This window comes from Drosophila yakuba, chromosome 3R, assembly GCF_016746365.2.
Source record: "Drosophila yakuba strain Tai18E2 chromosome 3R, Prin_Dyak_Tai18E2_2.1, whole genome shotgun sequence".
Lineage (NCBI taxonomy): Eukaryota > Metazoa > Arthropoda > Insecta > Diptera > Drosophilidae > Drosophila > Drosophila yakuba.
Genome location: NC_052530.2, coordinates 27,451,842 through 27,474,374, shown reverse-complemented (window position 1 = coordinate 27,474,374; position 22,533 = coordinate 27,451,842). Strand labels below are relative to the sequence as shown.

General features: G+C 42.5%; 8 protein-coding genes across 11 annotated transcripts; 4 read left to right on the top strand and 4 right to left on the bottom strand.

Annotated features, from left to right (window-relative positions):
• The first annotated feature begins 111 nt into the window (after positions 1 to 111).
• On the top strand, positions 112 to 3,810 carry LOC6538606 (thioredoxin domain-containing protein). Of its 2 annotated transcripts, none has more exons than XM_039375643.2 (6): positions 112 to 331; positions 448 to 772; positions 861 to 1,022; positions 1,084 to 1,209; positions 1,299 to 1,328; positions 1,693 to 1,876. In XM_039375643.2, the coding sequence occupies exons 1-5, from the start codon at positions 199 to 201 to the stop codon at positions 1,306 to 1,308; spliced, it is 756 nt and encodes a 251-aa protein (XP_039231577.1). In that variant the 5' UTR covers positions 112 to 198; the 3' UTR covers positions 1,309 to 1,328; positions 1,693 to 1,876. The 2 variants fall into 2 exon arrangements, with proteins under 2 accessions (XP_039231577.1, XP_043063055.1); XM_043207120.1 differs by lacking the exon at positions 1,299 to 1,328 and adding an exon at positions 3,682 to 3,810 and having other exon boundaries at positions 114 to 331; positions 1,693 to 2,374.
• Positions 2,398 to 5,676, top strand: LOC6538605 (myotubularin-related protein DDB_G0290005). The gene is made up of 2 exons (XM_002099091.3): positions 2,398 to 4,117; positions 5,081 to 5,676. Exons 1-2 carry the CDS (start codon positions 3,665 to 3,667, stop codon positions 5,231 to 5,233), a joined length of 606 nt encoding a protein of 201 aa, XP_002099127.1. The 5' UTR covers positions 2,398 to 3,664; the 3' UTR covers positions 5,234 to 5,676.
• Positions 5,677 to 6,072: 396 nt separating this feature from the next.
• LOC6538604 lies at positions 6,073 to 7,258 on the bottom strand. Its single transcript, XM_002099090.4, has 4 exons — positions 6,952 to 7,258; positions 6,642 to 6,779; positions 6,536 to 6,577; positions 6,073 to 6,474 (listed from the first exon to the last, which is right to left on the bottom strand). The coding sequence occupies exons 1-4, from the start codon at positions 7,093 to 7,095 to the stop codon at positions 6,196 to 6,198; spliced, it is 603 nt and encodes a 200-aa protein (XP_002099126.1). The 5' UTR covers positions 7,096 to 7,258; the 3' UTR covers positions 6,073 to 6,195.
• A 412-nt stretch (positions 7,259 to 7,670) lies between these two features.
• LOC6538603 (transforming growth factor beta regulator 1) lies at positions 7,671 to 8,796 on the bottom strand. Its single transcript, XM_002099089.4, has 2 exons — positions 8,641 to 8,796; positions 7,671 to 8,490 (listed from the first exon to the last, which is right to left on the bottom strand). Exons 1-2 carry the CDS (start codon positions 8,701 to 8,703, stop codon positions 7,744 to 7,746), a joined length of 810 nt encoding a protein of 269 aa, XP_002099125.1. The 5' UTR covers positions 8,704 to 8,796; the 3' UTR covers positions 7,671 to 7,743.
• A 134-nt stretch (positions 8,797 to 8,930) lies between these two features.
• Positions 8,931 to 17,074, top strand: LOC6538602 (protein unc-13 homolog 4B). Of its 3 annotated transcripts, none has more exons than XM_015193433.3 (15): positions 8,931 to 9,114; positions 10,271 to 10,550; positions 12,951 to 13,291; positions 13,355 to 13,402; positions 13,709 to 13,868; positions 13,926 to 14,746; positions 14,815 to 15,029; positions 15,086 to 15,363; positions 15,424 to 15,514; positions 15,577 to 15,650; positions 15,711 to 16,076; positions 16,136 to 16,396; positions 16,453 to 16,622; positions 16,683 to 16,864; positions 16,923 to 17,074. In XM_015193433.3, the coding sequence occupies exons 1-15, from the start codon at positions 9,062 to 9,064 to the stop codon at positions 17,012 to 17,014; spliced, it is 3,432 nt and encodes a 1,143-aa protein (XP_015048919.1). In that variant the 5' UTR covers positions 8,931 to 9,061; the 3' UTR covers positions 17,015 to 17,074. The 3 variants fall into 3 exon arrangements, with proteins under 3 accessions (XP_015048919.1, XP_002099124.2, XP_015048920.1); XM_002099088.4 differs by lacking the exon at positions 8,931 to 9,114 and adding an exon at positions 9,578 to 9,824; XM_015193434.3 differs by lacking the exons at positions 8,931 to 9,114; positions 10,271 to 10,550 and adding an exon at positions 11,734 to 12,263.
• Positions 17,075 to 17,162: 88 nt separating this feature from the next.
• On the bottom strand, positions 17,163 to 18,394 carry LOC6538600 (protein lin-7 homolog C). Its single transcript, XM_002099086.3, has 4 exons — positions 18,238 to 18,394; positions 17,909 to 18,175; positions 17,614 to 17,747; positions 17,163 to 17,549 (listed from the first exon to the last, which is right to left on the bottom strand). The coding sequence occupies exons 1-4, from the start codon at positions 18,272 to 18,274 to the stop codon at positions 17,400 to 17,402; spliced, it is 588 nt and encodes a 195-aa protein (XP_002099122.1). The 5' UTR covers positions 18,275 to 18,394; the 3' UTR covers positions 17,163 to 17,399.
• Positions 18,395 to 18,564: 170 nt separating this feature from the next.
• On the top strand, positions 18,565 to 19,502 carry LOC6538599. The gene is made up of 2 exons (XM_002099085.3): positions 18,565 to 18,724; positions 18,789 to 19,502. Exons 1-2 carry the CDS (start codon positions 18,661 to 18,663, stop codon positions 19,418 to 19,420), a joined length of 696 nt encoding a protein of 231 aa, XP_002099121.1. The 5' UTR covers positions 18,565 to 18,660; the 3' UTR covers positions 19,421 to 19,502.
• Positions 19,485 to 22,417, bottom strand: LOC6538598 (dolichyl-diphosphooligosaccharide--protein glycosyltransferase subunit STT3B). Its single transcript, XM_002099084.4, has 5 exons — positions 20,935 to 22,417; positions 20,686 to 20,876; positions 20,159 to 20,629; positions 19,906 to 20,104; positions 19,485 to 19,851 (listed from the first exon to the last, which is right to left on the bottom strand). The coding sequence occupies exons 1-5, from the start codon at positions 22,324 to 22,326 to the stop codon at positions 19,780 to 19,782; spliced, it is 2,325 nt and encodes a 774-aa protein (XP_002099120.1). The 5' UTR covers positions 22,327 to 22,417; the 3' UTR covers positions 19,485 to 19,779.
• Between the last annotated feature and the right edge of the window lie 116 nt (positions 22,418 to 22,533).

Sequence of the window (22,533 nt, the reverse complement as noted above, 5' to 3'; positions counted from 1 at the left end):
CAAAATATCATCATAGGTACACACTTGTACCTACGCCTTACCTAGGTACGAAAGCTGTCACCTTACGCATCACTGGCGACGATACATTTCGCCGACTATCGATAGCCGGGCTCACTGACCGTCGGCATCCAAGTTCCGATCGGATTCGGATTCATTTGCCAGTGATCCACTCCGCTCCTCCAGATTCACAGCCAGATAATGCTGCACCTAATATCGCTTGTTGTTATAGCCCTGAGTCTGGGATGTGCTGCAGGCCAGGATTTGCGGCGTGTGGACGACACCGAGTTGATTCAACTCCTGACCGGCAGCAGCAATGTGGTTGTCCTATTCAGTGAGTATTGGTACATATATGTACATATGTGCCAGAGAAATCCAGCTTACGTGTCCACTGTGCATATGGAGGATGTTACACCGGTTACACTGCCTAACGAGCGCACTTAATTGCAGACAAAAACAATTGCCAGCGCTGCGTGGAATATGAGAATATGGTCACCAAGATACGTGCCCAGCTGGAGGAGACCTTGTCGGCCATTGTGGTGCAGTCGGTGGACAGCAACCTGGTGTCCATCTACGACCCCAGCAAGGAGCCCGCTTTGGTGTTCTTTAGGCGCGGAATACCCATTCTCTATCACGGCGAGATCAACGATGACGAAATCCTAGACTTCTTCAATGACAACTTGGAGCCAGCGGTCAAAGAGCTTTCCGACGACAACTTTGAGCACCTGACTCAAGCCTCGTCGGGTGCCACCACCGGGGACTGGTTTATCTTCTTGTAAGCTATATTAGTCATGCGTTGAGGTCGCCATCTAAGCGTCATGAGATGTATATGTGCACATATGCTCACCTACACCTACTTCCAGCTCTTCGGCCGAGTGTACCGTCTGTCAGCGACTCTATGCCGTCTGGGAATCCGTGGGCGGAAAGCTGAAGCGAAAGCTGAATATTGCTCGCATGAACAGCTTGGAGTCTGGAATCTCAACTGCTAAACGACTGGGAGTGCTGGAATCACCGGCCTTTATTTTGTAAGTACTAATTGATTTGGTTGTTTTGGAGAAAAGATAATATTAACCATAATCATTACAGCTTGAGGCAGGGAAAGATGTACAAATACTCAGCCAAGCAATACAGTCCCGAGGCCTTTGTCCAGTTTGCCGAGAAGGGATATACTCAGAGCCATCCTCAGCCAGTACCCGCCATCCCCAGTGCCGTGTAAGTATTCCTCGTATAACTAAAATGTATTTTGAATTTCTCCATCGATCGAATTTAAAACTCAAAGTCCGATTATGACCTTCTTATAGGGATTTGTGAGAAACTGATACATGTGTTTAGTAAGTGAGCCAAGATAAAACTTGTTAAACCTATTAATAATTATAATTAGTTAACAAATACTGATTCTTAGTCCCCGGTAAAAGGTTGCATATAACGCAAAGTTTGAGGGTATTCAACAAAGACACTGATTCCACCATCGAGCATTAAACAATTGTTAATATTACTCCGTTGATTAATATCGAACCAAATGTTAATCGTAACCGTTGTATAATATCCAGTTTGTACATAAACAATATTACAATAATCAATGTTACCCTGGCTAAAACAGTTCCTGGTTTGAGAAGATCGAATTTACTACTACAAAACGTTTATCCTAATAACAATAAACAAATGAGCTAATGTTTAAACTTTCGTGCTTTTCAGAAACGAATTTTTGGGCCCACTGCAGAGTTATATTGCAGCTGAAAACATAACATCGCTGGCGACTTTGGGTATCTTTGCATTAGTTGTTCTCTTCTTTGTTGGCAAAAAGGTGGCCAAAATATTCGGTTCAGAGCCGGCGAAAACGAAAAACAAGTCGAAATAAAACTAATATTAACAACACAAAGAAAACATGCAGTTTTTAAAGCAGTTGGGTGGTAACAATTAGTGGAGAAGTGAGCGCGAAAATTCAACTACAGCAATTCCTAATGCCACGAAAAGTGGCAGCTCTTTTGGGTGGAACGCTGGCAATGGAACATGCAGATACATATACCTAATATCGCAGAAGATCCATTGTTCACTGGCGCACATCGCAGACAATACCTATCCTATCTCTTGATTGCTTTCAATTAATTAGCGCGCAAGCAAACAAAAATATTTAGATCGGCCCATTTAGCAACTGGGCTCGCAGTTCAGGGGCTAACTCGGCTAGCAATCTAGCCAATTGCTTAAGTGCGATGATAGTTTGGCGTGGTACGCTCAAATTAAAGCAGCGTTTCGTTTCGTAAGGCGTGAGATTCGCGATCGTGTTTGGGGAGTTTTTTTTTAATTGTTTCGCAGCCAGCGTAACCGTTTCCATTGGCGTAAGCGTATTCCTCGGAACCTGGATTTTTCGTATCTTGGGGTAAATCACTCAAAACACGCTATTTATACACCCGCCGATACCCAAATACACGCAAATGTGCCCGAGTTGGTGAAAACACAGTGCTCGCTAAATGTCAGCTGACGTCAGAAGGTCTTGAAAAAAGAGCGAGCAGAAGTACACACGAACACGAAGACGAATACGAATACGAAAGCGAATACGAATACGAAACCGAGTGGGAATGGGAAACGGAGTATATATGTATAGTGCGGTACATACGGTAAATGAGAGAGATCGAGAGAGCGACGAGCGACTCACTCTCGCATTCGCATTCGATTCGCAGCGACTTTCGATTGATATTTTGGCTGTAGTCAAGCGCACATGAGTCAGATTCGTAGCTTTTGTTTTGTTCAGTCGCGTTCTGTGCAATTCAGATTCAGATTCACATTCAGACACTCGCTGCCATCCGAACCGAACTGAAGTCCAAGTCGAATCAAATGTGCGTACTTACGTGTAGAGCAGTTCAAGAAAATGTGCAGACATACAACAGTCGCATTTGTGTGGATGTGTGGTTGTAGTGAAGAGTGCCAGCATTAATCGCATTTTTCCCCTGCACGAGCACCACGACTAGAAAATACTCGACACGTCTGTCTGTTTTTTCTGTTTTCTGCTTTTCTGCTTCTCTTCTCTGCTTTTCCGTTTCGGTTTCGGTTTTCCTCCGCTTGGCCTAGTGAAAAACCAAAAAAAAAAAAACCTAAAACAACAGCAAATTGATATTGTGTAAGTTATGTCTAGCATTGAAATAATGAAAAGATGAAAAGTGTCATTCCTATAAATACACCAACTCGGGCAAAACAGTCGCAATAGAGAAGAGCTGGCCAAAAACCCAAACACAACAAACAAAGGAACCGCCGAATATAAGCAAACTTCGGAGTAGGGCTGAGCCAAAAAAGTATAGTGCGCAGCCATCATGACTAACTCACCACCCAAAACGCCAGCCCAAGTACAGAAAATCGATATTCTAGTCGCGCTGTAACGCTGGGTAGCCGCTAAATACATAGCTCCTCCTACCTGCAAACCAAAAGAAAACAATACGAAAACACTACCAACAACATTCAGGCGAGACATTAGTATACCGAAAAGCGAAAATTGAAAACTGAAAACCACTTCCGCCAACGGTCGACATCGCCCATCGACATTTAGCTAGCATGTATAGCGAATGATAGCAAATGTCTTACATATCATACCGATAGAGAAACCATCTGTGATACGCGTGTACCTTAAAAATGAACTAACTTTGCACCGATCGAGGGTATCAGTGGGAAATTAACGATGCGTCTTGTCCGCAGTAAATGTTGTCAACGTGATGTTTCTGTAACCGACTATCTGAACACCCCGCATCCGCACCACCAACAACACCAACACCACCAGCACAACCAGCACCATCCATCGTCCACCGACGTCCAGCACACCAAAAATATATTCACACGCTACTGGGACGACCACATAAGAATGAAGGAATCGAGCGAGGGAAAGTCCAGGGCCAAGGCCTCATCCGCATCCGCAACCGTCTCCGTATCAGCTACTGCATCCGCCACATCATCTACATCTTCAGCACCTGCCAAACAAACCCAGAGCGTCACGTTCGTGAGGACCAGTAATGCAGCAGCTGTTTGCGACGCCAACGGGAACGGGAACGGGATTGGGAATGGGAGCTCCATCCCAACGGAGTGGACATTCCCCCCAAAGGCGCCCACTCCGCACATCTACAATTGCCTGAGTCCGGTACGTGCACACTGAAAGTAAAAGATACAACTTTACGATAGGGTATATTACGAGTATGATATATTTTACGATATAACATATTACTTTCGAATCAGATACCAAAAACGAGCGCATTAAGACCATAAAGAGATATATCTTTGTGATATGGCGTTGTTTTTTTTTCGTATTTTTGTTTGCCTGCATAGTTCCTGTGTAATAGATAGCCCACCCAACAGCCATTCGCACAAGTTTTCGCCGCAGTGCAGATTATCATGACGTAACGATTATTAGATACTCCACGGGCGACCATTTATTCGTAGTATATTTAGTTCCTAGTCTTTGTGCTCGTGTGTTGGCGGAAGATAAAGGGGAAACAAATTGTTTGCACTTCAGCAATTGCCATTTAAGTCATTAGTATGTACGGCGGTATAAACATACCGACATACGGACATTTGGCAATTTATTATAGGCTTTAGCTTCGGCACGCTCGGCAATAAATAGATCCATTTCGCGGAATTTCAAAGATAAGATTAGAGGATCGCACATATGTTTGTACAATCGCAGGTCAGCTTGGGTTAATAAATTACTAATTTACCCGGATCGTATGTTTTCACTTAAAGAAAGGGCTAAGCCACTTTTGTTTTCCGGTTTTCACTTTCGCGTTTTGCACATTTGCACATCTCAAGTATGCATAAAGCGGACAAGGACTTTTTGGGGGGAAGCACTTACAGTGCTTCATTCAGGAAAAAACCTATTCAATGAATCGACAAAAAAACCTGAGCACGTTCTAGGAATATGCAGTTTTGAAATTTGCATTAGCGATAAGGCCAAACCAGAATATGACTCACGGATCAGCTTGTAACTAAGTACATTTTATATATAATAAGTAAAAACCAGCTGTTTTTATTCAATTTATTGCGGAGTTTTTAAGATATTACTGAAACAACTACATGTGTACTTATCAAATACGTTTCATTCTTCCAGGACATGATGGCCTCAAGTGATAAAAACAGCTTTAAGGGATTTCGCAAGCAATTCAGTGGACGGTTTAAGCGCTTAGTAACTCGAAAAGTGGAACACACTCCAGTGATACCTCCAGAATTGAAGCCGCAACTAAAAACAATATACGTTTACTAACTTAAGATTTAACGACAATTGCAAGCACAAGTGTTTTCCCCACTATATATTGTACATACGTATGCACCTGATCGGTTTGCGTATGCATACATATATGGCAGGAAACATTAGTGATAGGAAAAGCAAGATAAACTAAGTTATCATAATACCATTCTGATTGACAATTTTAAGTATTCAGCGACTCGTGCGTATTGTTAGGCTCAATAAAAACGAACATTTCAAAGACAGACGAGGTTTACGATGAATTGGAACAAGAGTCGCCGGGGTTCAAGTTATACATATCAAGAAAACATATAAATGTTCAAACATTTGCTGGTATTACAGGCACCGATACGAATCTATGTATATGCTTCTTTTTCAATTAAGTTAAATGAACCTACTATCCCTACATGTTCATTAATTACGATTAAAGAAATAGTTTAATTACCAAACTGCTGAACAAATTCTTGTGTTGGTAGTTTCTCTGGTTTCTGTGGTCAGCGAAGAATCAAAGGGAAAACAATCCTAACCACATTCCAATTAACAAGATACATGGGATACAAGGAGTACTTTCATTATCAAGGAACATACAATTGAAAGCTCTAACCATGCAAACTAAGGAACACAAAGAACTTGCTGCTATCATGCGAAAAGAATTTAGCCACTAAAGTGGTGCTGCGATAAGATTGAGGTAAGCAAAGTGGATATGCCACGTTGAGCGAAGTGACAGGAGGCATACGTTGGACTAGGCGTTGGCAACCATCAAATACGCTATCTAAGTAAAATATACCCCGACATCCGCAGTAAGAAGCCCGTTTAAATGGTTCACTTATCATCTGTATTCGAAATTAACTAGATAATTAAATAAAATGCTTATTTTATTCCAATCTAAACGTACGTACACACAAACGCGTCTATATATATGTACATAGTCAAGTACTCGTATATATAGTTCCACCGACCAGAGACGAGGTTAGCAGTCATTAATCTGCATGGGTTCTTTCCTGAGTGGCGCTACCCGTGCCCGAGTTGCCTGTGCCAGTCTCTTTTGGGTCTCTATTGCTGGGGCCAGCACCACTAGCATCGTGGCTTTCGCTGCTGTTTGGTGTGGGCACTGCAGTCTCTGTTGACTTGGGGGATTGGGTTTGGGATTGGGATTCCTGGGTCTGTTGACCAGTTTCGGCTTCGGTACTCGCCGACCCGCTGCGGCGGCTCGCTTCATCCTCCTCATTGGGGAATTCGTGAGCAGGGCCTGAATTTATCTGGAAAATCCGAACGGAGTGGGTAAAGTGATGCATCATTTGTTTGAAGTGTACAACTCACCACGTCCTCATCCGATTCCACGCTGGATATCGAGGGATTTCTCTGGATAATCAATAGTATAGGTATTGGGTGCAATAATCTTATAGGGGTCACTACTACTACTCACTTCTGCTTTGTAATTGATTAACTTAAACTTGCGCTCCTCCCGCATCCGTGTCAGCCGCATCAGCAGCGAGTAGTGCTGCTCCACGCGATGTAGACATGTTTTGCATATGGTTTTTGGCAATGGATCAGTCGGAGATATCTGGTGCAATGGAGCAGTAAGTGATAAATCAATAAATTATTTCACATGATGCTGATAGTTGGGAAAAACTATTCGAATGGCTGTCATTGGGTACACACAAACATCCTTGACGATTGTGGCGTGCGTAGTGAGCTCTAGCTTTCGGCATCGTCCATCAGTTGCTGATACTCACTGTAATTGGTAGGTAACCGTTGATTTTCTCAACAAGACACAAACGCTGGCCATGATCACTATAAATATGTATTACTGTGCGGTGCATCTCTGAACACAGTCGGCACAGAAATCCGGATATGCACGCCTTTTCGATGCTCCCCATCTCGACCGATTCCGGTGGTTGGCTTTATCCTCAGCTGCTATTGCAATGTCGCTCAGTTCAACGCCAGCCAAAACAACTTTCCAAAAATATTGTTTTAATACTTTTCAGATAGGTGTTGTGTACATATGTTTCTGTCCAAGGGTTGTATTTCCGATTGCCTCGGCAGGTTGCCAGCTTGTTTTTTCGCTTTTTCCATAGAAAAGTCGATAGTTGAAATCAATTGCACAAATGCACTGTTTAATTTCAAATTACCACGAGTGCACACATAAAACATATGATTTATGGTACATGAAATAATGCGAAATAGGAACACAGTGTTTCCAGAATCCATTTAACTATTGCTTTTCACCAATCTGCCCGAAACACTCGTAAAAATGTAATATTTTGATATACGACAAAACCATAATACCGCTAGAAAGTATATATGGTCACGGACGAAATGGAATTGAAACAGGAAGATCAGCTGTTTCTGGTTTTTATTGTTTACATTTTACGACAACATGTACCATTGTACCCCTTAGGTACATATGTATATACCTTTCCCAACGGATTTACCAGAGAAATGAAACCTGTTATTATTTACAAACTAATTATTCTTATACATTTATTTATTTATCCGCGAGTATCTAATAGTAAGGGCAGATCCTATCAAGATAGAAATCCTTGAAGCGTCTCAAAGGATAATGAGACGCTATTCAGGGACTGAACATTCTGCACGGCGAATCCCTTGAAATTTGTGCATTGATTAAAAGCGGGATCCATCATAAGGAGCGATTGTGTTTTCTGGTTTGACAAGCCAAAGAAGACCTCGCCCTGTACGTCGAAGGGTATTTTAACTTTCACACAGGGAGACTGCTGAATGGAGTTCAGAAGGTCCATGTGACACATATTGGCGCTTTCTCCGAAGAAAACGCCATCCAGATCATTGTCGGGTATTATTTGGAACTGGGGAATCCCGGCGTTATTTAAAATTTTACAGGTAAACACACACTTTTTGCGTGGATCCTTGGGATGGGCGTATATTCGTGTGGCCACATATCCCACTGGGTATATCCAGCTCTCGGAATGGAAATTGGGATTCACTGATATTATCTCGCCCAGTGAGTGGAGTAATACATTATTCAGATTCATCGGAAACATGGGTTTCTTTTTCCGAACAATGGTGACACTTTTTGGCTTATCTTCGTTGGGGTTTTTATGCATAACTACAGGACTGTATTTCTTCTGTGTGTCAGAGGCGTCTGCTTTCCCATTCGAGACACTGGGACGACCACTATTGGACTTCTCTAAACCCTCGTGAAACATGAGTCGCTCTATCAGATATAGTCTCTGAGATCGGGTCACAGATAGTTCGGCCTGCAGGCGACAGATCTCATCCGTGAGTGCAGCGTTCTCCTAAAATTGGTATTCTGGTGTTAATAGATCATATAACTCCCTGTAAATGGTTCACGACATAATGCAACCATATATGTGAGTAGAAATCTTAAGGTTTCTAGTCAATACACTTAAGTTTGCATTACTTCGACCAAGTTTCTAAGATCTTACCAGCAGATAACTCTTGACGCATCGTTTTAAACTATCGTAGCGGCGCTTATACTTTAAATTCATGGCTTTTTAATTTATAATTCCCACAAAAACAAGAGATGCGATTAGTTTGTTGTTATTGCCGACGGTTTGTTTTGATTATCGGACTGCAGGGCTGCCATTCGTAAGTTATCGAAACGCGGTAGATTTATTCGGTAGATTTATTTATAATAGTATTTCATTTTAATACCAAATACATAAACAAAACAAATTTAATCTTATCTTTGTTTATTTTAGATTATATAGTTATAAATAGAACTTTAAAGTGTGTAAAAAAAATATCCACGATAGTTTAGATTGGCATTATCGAAATGCTTGATGGATTTTAAAGTCCCCTTTGGCTAATTGAATCAAACTTTTTGAACTTGCAAAGGACTTAATCATGTTAAAAGGTTACTTCCGGCGCTCGGAATTAAGGATATTCGATAAAATAAGGTAAGTTAATAAAGTAGTTAAATAGTTATGAATAAAACTAAGCTTGGCAAATGAAAATCGGATGGTAAAGTGCGTAGTTTGACCACGGAAGCCCCAGTCTGCAAAGGTAGTTACAAGAATACTAACACCTAGCCCTTTGATAGTATAGGTGTACGTGAGCCAATACAGCATTAGAACCATTCATTGGTAACCTTTTAATGAGTTTTCATTCAACAATTTCTAGAGTCATAGAGTAAACATATTTTAAAAATCATAACTTAAATAGCTAGAAAAAACGGCCGATCACCATGGCAACAAGTGTCTGTATGTATGTATGCGTGTATCATCCCGTTCCTTCCCATTTCCCCACTTTCGCCCAATGTTGGACGTTACAAACATTCATACCTCATTATAATGTGTGATAGTGTACGGAAGAGCGTGTGAATACCAACAATGCTATTGCCACTGAGAAAAATCTACGTCGGAGAGCAGCTTTGGCAATGAATCACATCGCTTGTTCGGTTCGGTTTCGGTGCAAATAAGCCGTTAGTATGTTTCTACACTCCGGTGACACTTGTTGGATTCCGAATCAGTGCCTCCTCTGAAGCATCCGGCGAAAGTATCCTCCAGAAACCAAACATCTTCCAAATGGACGAGGAGCAGATGTGGAAGGGCTTCTTCTTCAAGTTGCAGGAGCTCAAAATGAATCCACCCACCGAGCATGAACACCAGTAAGTCGGATGAATAAATCGATCCCAAATACAGACTCACGCACACCTGTAGAAAACTTGAAAACTCACCGACAGATAAACATTTGTTCGCATCGACACTGTGTGTTTCTTTAGACGAATATGAACATTTTGGAGAACTGGAACTGTGTCATCAGATAAATTAAAGATTATCAAGTGGAATTATCATTCGTGTGTGCGTGAGAAATGAAAAGTGATGTAAGGGAGCTCGGCTTCCCCACAGATCGATTTTACCACCCACTCGTAACTCGAACATGACTCAGTTTTGGGTTATTTTTCACTGGGCTTTCAAATACATATAGTGGTGACTACAAATCTACATTTGCTATTTTGTCCCTAATCTAAATGAAACCCCCATTTCCCTATGACTAGCCAAAGCAGATAACATTTAATGACTTATTTCCTTAATAATTGCACTTTACTCGCAGACTGCAAGATGGAGATGATGGATTCTTTGAAAAATTTGGATCCCTACTGCGACAGAAGTCTCAAATCGACGAGGGTGTCCTCAAAAGTTCACTGGCTCCCCTGGAGGAAAATGGCAGTGCCGGGGAAGAAGAATCGGACGAGAGTCCCGATGGCACCATCCAACACAGTCAGGATCCAGAGTGCATCAGCATCGATACCTTCGCCACCGAAAGTACTCTGGCCTCAAGCTCGGATAAGGATATCAGCACTTCCGTTCTGGACTCGGCGCCTGTAATGAATGTAAGTTTTATAATAATGTAATGAATGTAAGTTTTGTAATAGAGAAATCAGAGCTATGAATCAGGTTGACAAAGCCATTAAAAGGTCACAACGAATCGGAAAACGAAACTACATTCCAACTGGTGCAACTAATAGAGCTCCAGCTTATACCAAACGTAGCCTATAGTATTATCACACGATTATTACATTTAAAAGAAAATTATTATTGAGTAGTACTTAACATATTCCTAGGTGATTTTTATGGGAACCGCAACTGCATTTGTATACAGGTGATTCATACGAATCTCAATCTTGCAAATTTGTAAAACGGACTTTAAGGATGATTTATGGCTTAAGCCCTCCGTTATATATATATATATTAATTATATAGTAATGGTAATCTCCGCTTTATGAACTCGTTTTGGCTTGATGGAGGAGTATGCACTGTAGCTTTTAGGATTTCAGTGAAAGTGCATCAAGATAAAGCTCGTCACTCACTTTGGGTTTTACCAGGTCGACTAGCAAACTAGCTATCCACCATGGGTGGTATTGGTGAATATGGATGGCTTTTGAGCCTGGTCACATTTGCGTCATAGTTTCTAGGCCCGACTAGCGAGGAAGTTTCGACATAGGTCAGTTTTCCAGTTTGCAGCGAGGCGTAACGATCGCCCAGAGTTAATTCGATGTTTTATCTTATACCAACATTTTGCTGCTCGCATGTTTGCCGCCTGGGAAGGTGTAGTTTAATTGAACAGAAGCCCGAAAATGAAGTCGTGTCCATAGAAACGGTTGCACAATAAACAAAAGAACTTGGCTATATAGTCGGACAGTATAAACAAAACTGAATAATGTATACTGACAACATAAACAAGCACTACAGAACATGCAAACATGAAGACGGCGGCCAATTGAATGGCGGGGGGAAAGCTTAATGTACTTTAGAAAATACATTTTTCATTACCACCTTGAGCTTTTCCTTTTTGTATCCAAAAATAAACCATTTTCTCTTAAGATTGCTTTATTATTGCTCACAAACACTTTGCCACCATCGTGTACATATGCACAAATACAGCAAACAATCTGAATCGAATTGAGCGCATACACTTTTTATCTCATGGTCAACGTCAAGATATTTCGGATATCGCAAAGATTTTCCTCCACAACGGACGCTATTGTACGTACTTAGCTACAGACTCTTCTCCGAAGCGGTTGTGTCCAGTCCGGTGTTCCCGAGTCCGTGGGTGTCCACGATTCGTCCACCGTCCACCACCCGCATCCGAATCCGCATACGAATCCGCTCGTACTCGATAATATGTGCGTCTATTTCGAATTGTATATTCGCAAGAGAGTTTTTGCCAAATATTTCGCTTGCATCTAGAGAAAAACATTAAATAGTGGAGTGATCGAGTGATCGGTTGGTTGCACGGATCAATCATGAGCTACCTATCACTACCACGTGTGCTGAGCAAGTTCGGCTCCCAAAACCAAAGCCACAGTTCGTCTAACCACAGTTCGAAAACCAATAGCCTAACCCGATCCAGTACGCGCACCGGATGCGACGAGATCAGGCTCCGGATCCCGAGGAAAGCCTGCTCCACCCAGTCGCTGAATAAGCCATTCGAGCGCCGGATGAGCATACTGAATCGAAATGGAAGCATTTCCTGTCGACACTTTCGCGGTGTCCACAAGCATTTACTCGATTCCCACGCCAAGGCGGTCTGCCATGCGATGACCGTAAGTAGAGCCGAAGTTTGGACGATGGCAGGTGCTATATCCATATCTATATCAGTGTAAATGCCACCCATAATGTACTGATCTTAAGTATATCTGAGGGAATCGGTTCATCGTTTACTCGCAGTGCGGCGGTAAACAAAAGCGATTGTATAAGTTCATTGATTTGGGATAATTGTTGAGTCACTCGAGTTAAGTGCACAGGGTATTTCAGTTTTTAAATATATTTATGTACTTGTTTTTTGCCAAACATAGAGCACACCATAATTGAGAATTATGTAAAATGTAGCCAAAAAAAAGTAGAAAAATCATATAAAATAAGAACTTACTAGGAAGTTTATTGATTTGTGGAGCTTAATATCAATATGGTATTGTATTGTATTGTAATTTATGGGAAACATTAAACATTTTATTGCGGAAAGCTTATAGTAGATACTTATTTAGAATGTATCTAAGCAAACATGACCTCAGCTGGGTCTGTTATTCCAATTTCCCTGTGACGATTTGTTTATATTTCCGTATTCTGGAATTTGCCGATATTTACTTAGGCTTTGACCTTTAGAAAAGTGATTTTTCTATTTTTGCTCAAAGAAAATTAAAATACTCCACTGATTTGGTGGGTTATAAATGTCGCCAGTGTTTAATTGTTCGCTTTTTTGACTCAACTAATTGTTGCTTTTGCTTTTGCAGGTTACAGATCTGTATGAAGAGATATTATTTGAAATTTTCAACAACATTGGCTGTGAAAACAACGAAGAGTGCACAAACAGTTTGGTCGAATTTGTGCAGGATGCATTCAAAATTCCGAACGCCACTCACGAGGAAATTTATGAGGCGGCGCGTCTGAAAGAACCGCCCAATGTTCGACTAAATGTCGAGATTATAAAGGCCGAGAACCTAATGTCCAAGGATTCAAATGGCTTGTCCGATCCCTTTGTTACCCTGTACTTGGAATCGAATGGCTCCCATCGTTACAACTCATCTGTGAAGCCTGCCACATTGAATCCCATTTGGGAGGAGCACTTTTCACTGTGAGTCTTGAATCTCTTCTACAATATCTGATATCACTTTATTAATTTTTATGTTTATTGCAGGCCGATTACAGAAAATGCTCGTGACGAAGTTCTAATCGTTGAAGTGTGGTAAGTGTGATTTTGTTTGTATTGAACACATAAACAGCACTCATTGAACTTAAGTTATCTGGTTGATAACGCTTCTTGAACTCTAAAAAGCACTAATCGCGGACTAATAGGTTTATTATGGTCTGACTCGAACTAACTCGAAGGTATGGCATCCTAAGAAATCATCATGTTGTTTAAAAATCGGTTGAGTAGATACATATGTTGAGTACGTAGTAGTAGATTTGTTATAAATTTGCATTTTTATGTTAACTTCTCATTCATACATTTATATGCTAAATTTCCATTAAATGTATTACATTTTTGCAGGGACTTTGATGCTGCGGAAACCGTGAAAGAAAAAGTCAACAAAATCCTGGATGTGAAAGGTGTGAAAGGACTCAGCAAACTGATGAAGGAAATAGCAGTAACAGCTTCTTCGGGAAAACACGATAATGAATTGATTGGAAGAGCTGCTATCACGCTAAAGGTAAGAGTATATCTTATGTTATCAAAGATTGTAACACTGATACCCCATTTTCTTTAGTCTATTCCAGTTTCTGGCCTAACCGTTTGGTATAACCTGGAAAAGGGTAGCAAGGGTCGCAGTCGAGGATCACTTCTGGTGAATCTGGCTTTGAGTGCGGAGAAGAACAAGAGTGTCGCCGTTCAGGAGCACAAGAACCTACTGAAACTGCTGCTGATGTACGAGCTGGAAACCTCGCAGGTGGCCAACTACTGGTGGAGCGGGAAGTTCAGTCCCAATGCCGAACTCATTCGATCCCAGCACGCTGCTCAGAGTGGACTAACTCCCTTCGATTGCGCTTTAAGCCAGTGGCACGCCTACAGCACCATCCATGAGACGCACAAACTCAATTTTACGCTCTTCAATTCTATTCTGGATGTGGTGGTGCCAGTGATCACCTATATGCAGAACGATTCCGAGGATGTGAAAACATTCTGGGATGGAGTGAGACGGCTGCTTCCGTCGTGCTTCTCAGTGCTAAGGAAACTTAGATCCAAAAACACCAGTGATAAGAACATAGTTCGAGCTCTCAATGAAGTGCTGGATATTCTGAAGAAGATTAAGGAGCTGGAAGTCCCGGAGAGTGTGGACATATTCCCCAAATCGGTGTACGGATGGCTACACACAAACGACACTGATGAAACGTGCAATATCGACACTGCCATTGAGGATGCCATCAACACAGGGACACGGGAATGGCTGGAGCACATAGTGGAGGGCAGCAGGCAATCTAAAAACACCGAGACCGATGACGAAAAGCTGCAGTACGTCATTAAACTGATACAGATGGTGCGGTCCGATCTGCAACGTGCAATGGAATACTTTGATAAAATCTTTTACCAGTAAGTTTCGCCATTGTGCATTAATCACTATTTTGCTTATGAAACTTACTTACCTTTTTTACTTGCAGCAAAATTCAGCTTAACTATTCCGCTGTACTTTATTTATTTTATGACTCAAAACTTGCTGAAATCTGTAAATCGATTATAATAGAAGTGTGCAATAACATTAAGAGATTGGATGTGCCAGACGATCAATTCGAATATTTGCCCAACCTTGAGAATGTAAACATGGGCACGACTTTGTTTGAAGTCTATTTAATACTCAAGCGTTACGTCCAATTAGGTAAAGTAGTCAATTATTGATCTTAGCAAAACACTAATTGATCTCTCTGTTTACAGGAGAATCTCTTTGTTCCGAGCCACTGGAACTGGCCAACTTTTACCCCTGGTTCGAGAGGGGCGTTACCCACTGGCTGGATATTTCAATAATCAAGGCATTAGGTCGTATCCAGAAAGCAATCGATTTGGATCAGCTGAAAGCCGTCGACGAAACAGTGAAATACAGCTCCTCAGCAGTGGACACACTCTCCATATTCTACCAAATTAAGATATTTTGGCAGCAACTTGACTGGCCAGAGGTCGAAGGTTCCTACATTTTTGTAGCCAAAATTGTCAATGTAAGATTGAATACTTTTTATAGTTAAGTTTTCGTTTTTGATAACTATATTTTTTTACAGGATCTGTGTCGGTGTTGCATATTTTATGCCCAGCAGATGTCCCGCAGAGTCGAAAACATTTTTATTGCTGATGATAACAATAAAAATTTCAGTAAGTACTCTTGCCAACTATTTTTCACTCCCGTTTGTAATTAATTAACTCTTTTTTTTAAGTTCTGTCAGAGGAGTGGTGCATAGCTATAAACAACATGGATTACATCCGCCAGAGCTTACCTTCATTCATAAAGGTAAAAGTTATATTCACAGAAATCAAACCAGAAATAGTAATAGCATGTATTTTATTAAAGGAACTTAGCATCGATGATATCATCAAGAGATTGGGGGAGTACCGAACTAACTTAGAGGCTGAAAGGTGCGCAAGCACCATCAAAACTGTAATCGAAAATGCATTGGACACCGAACGCAATCAGATTGTTGAGCTCATAGAGATTGTGGCCCGAAAAATGGCACCGCCAATTAGGCGATACTTGGCCGAAGGTGCCGAGGTGCTCGCCAAGGACTCCAACTCTATGGACCAGTTAATGATGTACCTGGAATCCTCGTTGGCCACGCTTTACGATACACTCAATGAGATTAACTTCCAAAGGATACTGGATGGCATTTGGTCCGAGTTATCCATTATAATGTATGACCTAATTCAATCAAATCTTGACGTAAGTTCTGACTTCTCAAGTATTAAACAGTTTAAAAAATAGCATAATTATCTTTTTAGAAACGTCGACCACCAGCTTTCTTCCAAAATTTGAACAATACTCTTCAGACAATGATGGACTGTTTTAAAATGGGCAACCTTCAAACTTCGGACGTAAAAATATTGTCTTCAATTCAAAGTCGGCTCAGGCTTTATTCGCTGGAGACAGCAGATCTTATTCATCAGTATTACTTGGAGCGTCTAGAGAACCAAAAGAGCCAAGACTCATCTCCATATGGACAACTCACCGTAACGGCTCAGTTAACTGATTCCGGTTTATTGGTAGGGCTACAATCATTTTAGAACCTAAAATCCACTCACTGAGTTGTTCCTTTTAGTTAAATATCTTAAATGCTCGAAATCTGCTGCCCATGGATTCAAATGGTACGGTGGACTCATTTGTTAAAGCCAGTTTCATGCCCACAAGTCGATTCAACGATGTACCAACTGTGAAGACCAACGTGCACAACAAAAGTTGTTTTCCGCTTTACGATCAGGAGTTTCGTATGTAAGTAATCACTATTGATTTTATGAACGTGTTGTGTATATTTATTTATTTCTTCAACAGAAACTTAAGTGAGCACCAGCGAAGTGAAGGAAATAGTCTTATTGTATTCAGTATCAAAGATAAAGATTTGTTCGGAATGTCGAGCCAATATATAGCAGAGAGCTATATATCCTTCGAAGATTTAGCAGCGACACCATCGGGCGAGCAAATCATGATGAATCTATCCAGGCCAGAATACACAGGTACCTCATATAGCTAAACAACTTAAAACTGGTCATGAATGAATGTTTTTGCTTTCAGATTCCGATTCACTGCGTGCCTTGGAATACAGACTAGGTGATAAGCAGGCCAAGGAGTTCCTTAAAAAGTTGAAGAACCGATCCTTCTCCTGAGTTGTGCAAAAGTAATACGTTGTAAAGAAAAGCAATAAAAATGTATTTTTATATTTTCTACGCCAGTCGTACTAAAAACTACAAAATAATTTTATAACTGGGGCACATTGTTTGGACCGAAATTTATAAAGAAAAGATTCACATTGTCTGACAATTTAAATTACATTTATTGGAACAAAAACCAACACGGTAATTAGTTACAAATACATAACACTCACTTTTTACGATTAAAGAGTAATTTTTCAGAGTTTCTTTGTAATAAATAATATTTAAATGGTATTTGTGTTAAATTATGTTATTCGTAAGGGCTTGATTTACTCATACGTGCATAACAGTATGGTCTAATGGCAAAAACTACTATGGCACAAGTTTTTGCCGATGTTCCTTATTGGCGACGACGTGTGTTGCGTTGCTTATCAAATCGCATTTCCATTTCCTCGAGAACCTTTGGTGTGTAGCGCACCACCAGCTTCACAGATCCGACAGCTTGCTTTAACAGCTCCACGGCCTTCTCGTGGTTTTCTCCTTCAACAGACTGAAGTGTTGAAATGTGTTAAGTTTGTAATCACAGAGTTAAGGGAAAAGAATTAATAACTTACCACACCATTCACAGACAGAAGTTGATCGCCTCTTTTCAGTCCTCCATGCCTGTCAGCCACGCCTCCAGGTATTATTCGGGATATATAGATGGGCGAGTTTTGCTCCTTGCCGCCCATTACATTGAAACCCAAGCCTGAAAAAAAGGAAACAGTTTTATAGCAGCAACATTTGGAAAATATTCCATATAAGATGTATAATAGATATGTATTCTCCATCTATGAAACTTTTAGATCTAGTGAATGGTTCTATGATAAAGCAGAATCCCCCAGTTTCTTAGATAAGGGCGTGGCTTACCCTCCTCCGTTTTGGGCAGCTCAACGACTCTGGGATGAGCGTGCCCTTCGCTGGCCGCGAAAGCTGCCACAGTGGCCTTGGCAGTGGCGGATGCCCTCACGTCGTGGGATCCCTGGATGTCCACCGTCTCGTAGACGTGCTCGTACACCTCCCGCACGGAGGTCATGAAGTCGGAGTTGAGCACCTTCTGCAGGGCGGCCAGTTTTGTCGTGGGGAAGTCTCCACTCGCTTGCAGCTTTTCCAGCAGCTCTATCGATCTTTTGACATCTGAAAGTTGGGGCATTGCGGTGAGTTTCCTCCAACTGGGCATTGGTGGCATGCATCCTTACCTCTGGACAAAGTCAGTGGTTCTGCGTTATCGGCCATATTGTGGTTGAATTTAATAATATTCAGTCAAATTTATATGACCTGAAATATTATTCGAGCAGCTGAAAATAATATGACCGTACGGGCCTGGGGCTCAAAATACCATTCAATGGAATTTTAATACAAATTTTAAACAAGTGGATTAAAAAAAAAATAGTACAAAAATTACACAAAGTATATGTATATTTTACATTTAGCAACCTATAATATAATTATATTAAAATCTTTATCATTTTCATTTAAGAAATCCCATTTTTGAGAATCAAATTTCTTGAACCTGTGGTATTTTATACATGTACTCGCATGGTCATATTATTGTTTTATATTGACATTATTTTTCTGGACCGTATTTATTTAAACTTCAAAAGTAGCAGAATAATAGAAAAATGAGCCTACCAGCTGCACTGTTGCAGCGCCTGAAGAAGCGCGGTCTTGTGACAAAACAATCGGGTATGTAATGGAATCAGGATAGGTATATAATCCCAAGAAGATAATCAATGTCATCTATCCGCAGGAACCACACCAATTTCAGAAGCTATAGAGGAGATTATAGCCGAAAACTACGACGACGATGACAAGAGCGCTCCGTACCCGTACAAGGAGGACATATCCCCGGAGCCCAAGCGCAGGAGCGTGGAGGAGCAGTTCTGGTCGCACCGCATCAAGGAGCGGATCGGCGTGAACGAGTCCTACCATGGATACAAGCTGTGTCCCAACAAGTACAACATATACCACAAATGCTCGCTGTATTGCGTGAATAAGTTCAACAGCGCCCCGCACTCGCAACCCGGCCATAGGTATCTCAAGCGCTACAAGAGATTGCTGCGAAAATATCCACTGGAGGCGGGCTGGAAGGATATCTACGATAAGGGCTGCAGGGCGTACTACTTCTATAACTCGACCACCCAAACTGTTTCGTGGCTACCTCCATCCCATCCCAAAGCACGGGTCACGAACAGCGCGGCCGTGTTTCGCAGACAACTGGCCAATTCCAACGATGAGTTCAACTTCGATACCAACATGGTACTGCCCAAGTCTTCTAACCAAAATGAACTCGATGAGCCCGATGTTTTCATACCCCCCAAGAAGCAAAAGTCCAGGGACCTGGAACGAAAAATTCAGCGACGTCGCCGCAATGATAACTAGTAGCACTATTTGACCTGTGAGCTGTAGTTCGCTACTGTTCGAATAAAAATGAATAACTATGATATTAAGGTTTAAAAATGTACACTCTGCTTTATTGAATTGCTAGCTTAAGACAATGAATGGTGGAGCCGCGAACAGTTTTAAATCGAAGGAACCGGAAATTTCATCAAAGCAGCAACTCGATAAAATTGTGTCACACGAGTCGGGAAGTATGCGAAAGTTGATTTTGAGGCGGCATTTAAAGCCCTCAACATGAGGATGCGGTGGACACACTTTCACCAAACCATGTGCTATGTGTAAAGTGTTTTAACCAAGTTATATATATATTGGTGAAAGATCAATACAATTATTATTTGGGTTTATTTCAAGGTTCGCTTTCCTTTAACAACAACCGGTCGGTTTCGTATGTAGCCCTTGCGACGCTTCGAGTTCTGCAAAGCATAAAGTTGTTACTAAAGTTCATTTAGGCATGCAAAGTACTCTACCTTTCTCGAGATGAAGTTTGCTGGTGGAATCGTTCTCTCCTTGGTTTTCAGAGATGGCCTGTTGAACTCGTGCGGCTTCTTTACCCTATAGATGCGAACAAGCCAGTGCTCTGTGGTGTAGGCCTCTTCCAGGTAGGTCAGATCGAAGTCCTTATTTCCAATGACGGCGTTACGTGTGCGATCATATCCAGATGGGCCTCTGAAACAGGCAATTAGTGTGCATCGCTACCTGACAAAACATTTTTCCGCTTACCTGTAGTCCAGCTTCAATTCCCCGAATCTGTAGTAGCTTAATTTGTACATAAGGCAGTTGAGGAGGGCCGGAGCTCCTTCGGCATCTACCCTGAATTCACCGCGGTCGGTAAAGTAATCGCTTTCCTTAATGTCCTTGGGATGCTCTCCCTCGGCAATTCGGACCATCCACAGGAACTTGTTGATGTCATCACCAGAGTAGCCGATCACACCGCCAAAGATCACCAGAACGTAGTCCACGTCAAGAGATGTCATAATTTCGTAGGATTTCTCCTCAGTCGAAGACATTGCCTTGCCAACCAGCGCGATGTGACTATTGTTCCAAGTATTGTTATCTACCAGCGTTGTTCTGTTTGCCATTCCCGCTATCTGGTATCCGTAATCCCACCAAGACATAACGCGAGCATCGTCAGCAGTGTTCTGCGAAAGCCAGTAGTAAGCTTCCCTGAAATCATCCAAAATGTTGCGAGATCTAGCGGAGAAAAGGGTTAGAAAGATTAAACGATAGGGGTATTTGTTTATGCTTACCCATCTTGACTGTTGTGGAAAGCCAAGACAATGGAGGGACTGGAGTAGGCATTGCTGGTCACCCACGTGCAGTGGACAGCGAACATCATCAACAGCATTAGAACGGCCAAAATAACAATACTCTTCAGGTTAGAGCTGATGCCAATATCCTGCTGGGCATCATGCTTAGTACGGTGCTTCAGCTTACCAGCCTGCAAGTACGGTGATTTTAAAACGAAATCTAAGAGATGCCTAGTAACAATAACGTACCTTGTCGTACAGAGTCTTCTTCTCAATGGAATCCTCAGCTTCATCCACTTCGGTGGCTGTGCTTACGGCTGTGCCCATTCGCTTCGACGAATCCTCTTGCAGGAACACATCCAACAGTCCCGAAAACGCCACTCCAGCCAGCATACACACCACTGGCGTGAGGGTAAGCATCAAACGCACCATCACTCCAGCGAAGTAAACCGCACTGATGGCGTACAGCACCACAAACACGCGCTCGTCGTTGATCTGCTTGATGCAGTACCACACTCCCACTGGGAAGGCGCACACCAGGATGTGCAGATCGAAGAAGAACGAGAACCAAGTGGTGGGCTGATGCTCCGACACGGATGCAATGATGGGAATGTGAATCTTGGCGTAGCCAGTATCCCACAGCGAGTAGAAACGTCCACTCCACGGGGCCACAACGCCCAGCATGGTGAGCACCACGACGGCCACAAAGACTCCAACGCCTACCAGCAATCCGCCGACGATGAACAGCTTTCGGAACTCGTTGCGCGACAGCACGGACTGCAGATGGCGCAGGGTGGCCACGGCCATTAGGAGCACAAACACTCCCAGCGCAGCCATATGTTCACTGGTGCGAATCGGCTGGAATCCCACGAAGGGGATCTGCATAGAGAACAACAGTCCCAGGATGTAGAAGGTGCTGTAGCTGGTCAGCAGGCGCGGCGAGTATCTGCCCATGATGAGCAGCACGAAGACGTGCAGGGGGATCAGGTTGATGATGAACACGTAGCCTCCCCAGGCGGACACCATGTAGAAGTAGGACAAAGCGGCGGCGGCGGACCAGAACACGGATCCAGTCTTCACGGAGCGCACCCACAGAAAGTAGGTGAACTGCAGGGCGAATATGGCAATGCCCTCGTTATCGTACGATCCAGCCACCGACCTACTTATGTAGCCAGGCACGATGGCGATGAAGCTGGCGGCGAAGAGGCCGGCGCCCGCGGACCACAACTCCTTGGTCAGCAGGTAGGTGGAGATGGAGGTCAGGCCACTGAAGATCGGTGCCAGGAACACGCAGATGTCGCGAATGTGGACCGGTATGTTGAGTACGTGCAGAAGCCAGTGGATTCCGCCGGACGTAATCATCAGGCCGGGGTACACGGTGCCGCCCACAATCCTGCCGAGCGGATACCAGGCACGCTCGTCGAACCAGTTGAGGAAGTTGTACCAACCATTTTGCACCATGTAGGCGGTGGCCCGGTAGTTGAACCACGGATCAAACTCATGGATAATCGACTCGAAACGGATGACGGCGAAGAGGCGAGAGGAAAATCCGGCCAGCCAGGCGATTAGCAGGATGGCGAAGGTGATCAGGCTGCTGTAGCCAGCCACCTTGCTGTTGAGCATCTTCGGCGTCCGATTCATGTCCCTATTCCAGCCAGTAACTTGAAAATTATAACCGATCTGAAATGCAACGACACATTCTTCGCTTAGACACGTAGTCTAAAAAAATTGCCGGGTAGACTGCCAACTCGTTTTCGGATTGGCTATCGATAGTGCAATCGATAACGAGACCAGGGCAACCTAACTTTGTGTGTTCCTAAATTTGTATTTACTTCTATTTGTTGTATT

Coding starts and splice junctions, on each gene's coding strand:
- LOC6538606 (XM_043207120.1), top strand. CDS start 199: ATGCTGCACCTAATATCGCTTGTTGTTATAGCCCTGAGTCTGGGATGT. Junction 773..860: donor GGGGACTGGTTTATCTTCTT/GTAAGCTATATT, acceptor ACCTACTTCCAG/CTCTTCGGCCGAGTGTACCG. Junction 1,023..1,083: donor GAATCACCGGCCTTTATTTT/GTAAGTACTAAT, acceptor TAATCATTACAG/CTTGAGGCAGGGAAAGATGT.
- LOC6538605 (XM_002099091.3), top strand. CDS start 3,665: ATGCGTCTTGTCCGCAGTAAATGTTGTCAACGTGATGTTTCTGTAACC. Junction 4,118..5,080: donor TCTACAATTGCCTGAGTCCG/GTACGTGCACAC, acceptor TCATTCTTCCAG/GACATGATGGCCTCAAGTGA.
- LOC6538604 (XM_002099090.4), bottom strand. CDS start 7,095: ATGGGGAGCATCGAAAAGGCGTGCATATCCGGATTTCTGTGCCGACTG. Junction 6,780..6,951: donor ACGGTTACCTACCAATTACA/GTGAGTATCAGC, acceptor CCATTGCACCAG/ATATCTCCGACTGATCCATT. Junction 6,475..6,535: donor TGGAATCGGATGAGGACGTG/GTGAGTTGTACA, acceptor CGGATTTTCCAG/ATAAATTCAGGCCCTGCTCA.
- LOC6538603 (XM_002099089.4), bottom strand. CDS start 8,703: ATGAATTTAAAGTATAAGCGCCGCTACGATAGTTTAAAACGATGCGTC. Junction 8,491..8,640: donor GCGTCAAGAGTTATCTGCTG/GTAAGATCTTAG, acceptor TACCAATTTTAG/GAGAACGCTGCACTCACGGA.
- LOC6538602 (XM_002099088.4), top strand. CDS start 9,742: ATGGACGAGGAGCAGATGTGGAAGGGCTTCTTCTTCAAGTTGCAGGAG. Junction 15,515..15,576: donor TGATAACAATAAAAATTTCA/GTAAGTACTCTT, acceptor CTTTTTTTTAAG/TTCTGTCAGAGGAGTGGTGC. Junction 16,077..16,135: donor TAATTCAATCAAATCTTGAC/GTAAGTTCTGAC, acceptor TTATCTTTTTAG/AAACGTCGACCACCAGCTTT.
- LOC6538600 (XM_002099086.3), bottom strand. CDS start 18,274: ATGGCCGATAACGCAGAACCACTGACTTTGTCCAGAG. Junction 18,176..18,237: donor ACCACTGACTTTGTCCAGAG/GTAAGGATGCAT, acceptor CCCAACTTTCAG/ATGTCAAAAGATCGATAGAG. Junction 17,550..17,613: donor TTCTGTCTGTGAATGGTGTG/GTAAGTTATTAA, acceptor TCAACACTTCAG/TCTGTTGAAGGAGAAAACCA.
- LOC6538599 (XM_002099085.3), top strand. CDS start 18,661: ATGAGCCTACCAGCTGCACTGTTGCAGCGCCTGAAGAAGCGCGGTCTT. Junction 18,725..18,788: donor TCTTGTGACAAAACAATCGG/GTATGTAATGGA, acceptor ATCTATCCGCAG/GAACCACACCAATTTCAGAA.
- LOC6538598 (XM_002099084.4), bottom strand. CDS start 22,326: ATGAATCGGACGCCGAAGATGCTCAACAGCAAGGTGGCTGGCTACAGC. Junction 20,877..20,934: donor AGAAGACTCTGTACGACAAG/GTACGTTATTGT, acceptor CCGTACTTGCAG/GCTGGTAAGCTGAAGCACCG. Junction 20,630..20,685: donor TTCCACAACAGTCAAGATGG/GTAAGCATAAAC, acceptor TTTCTCCGCTAG/ATCTCGCAACATTTTGGATG.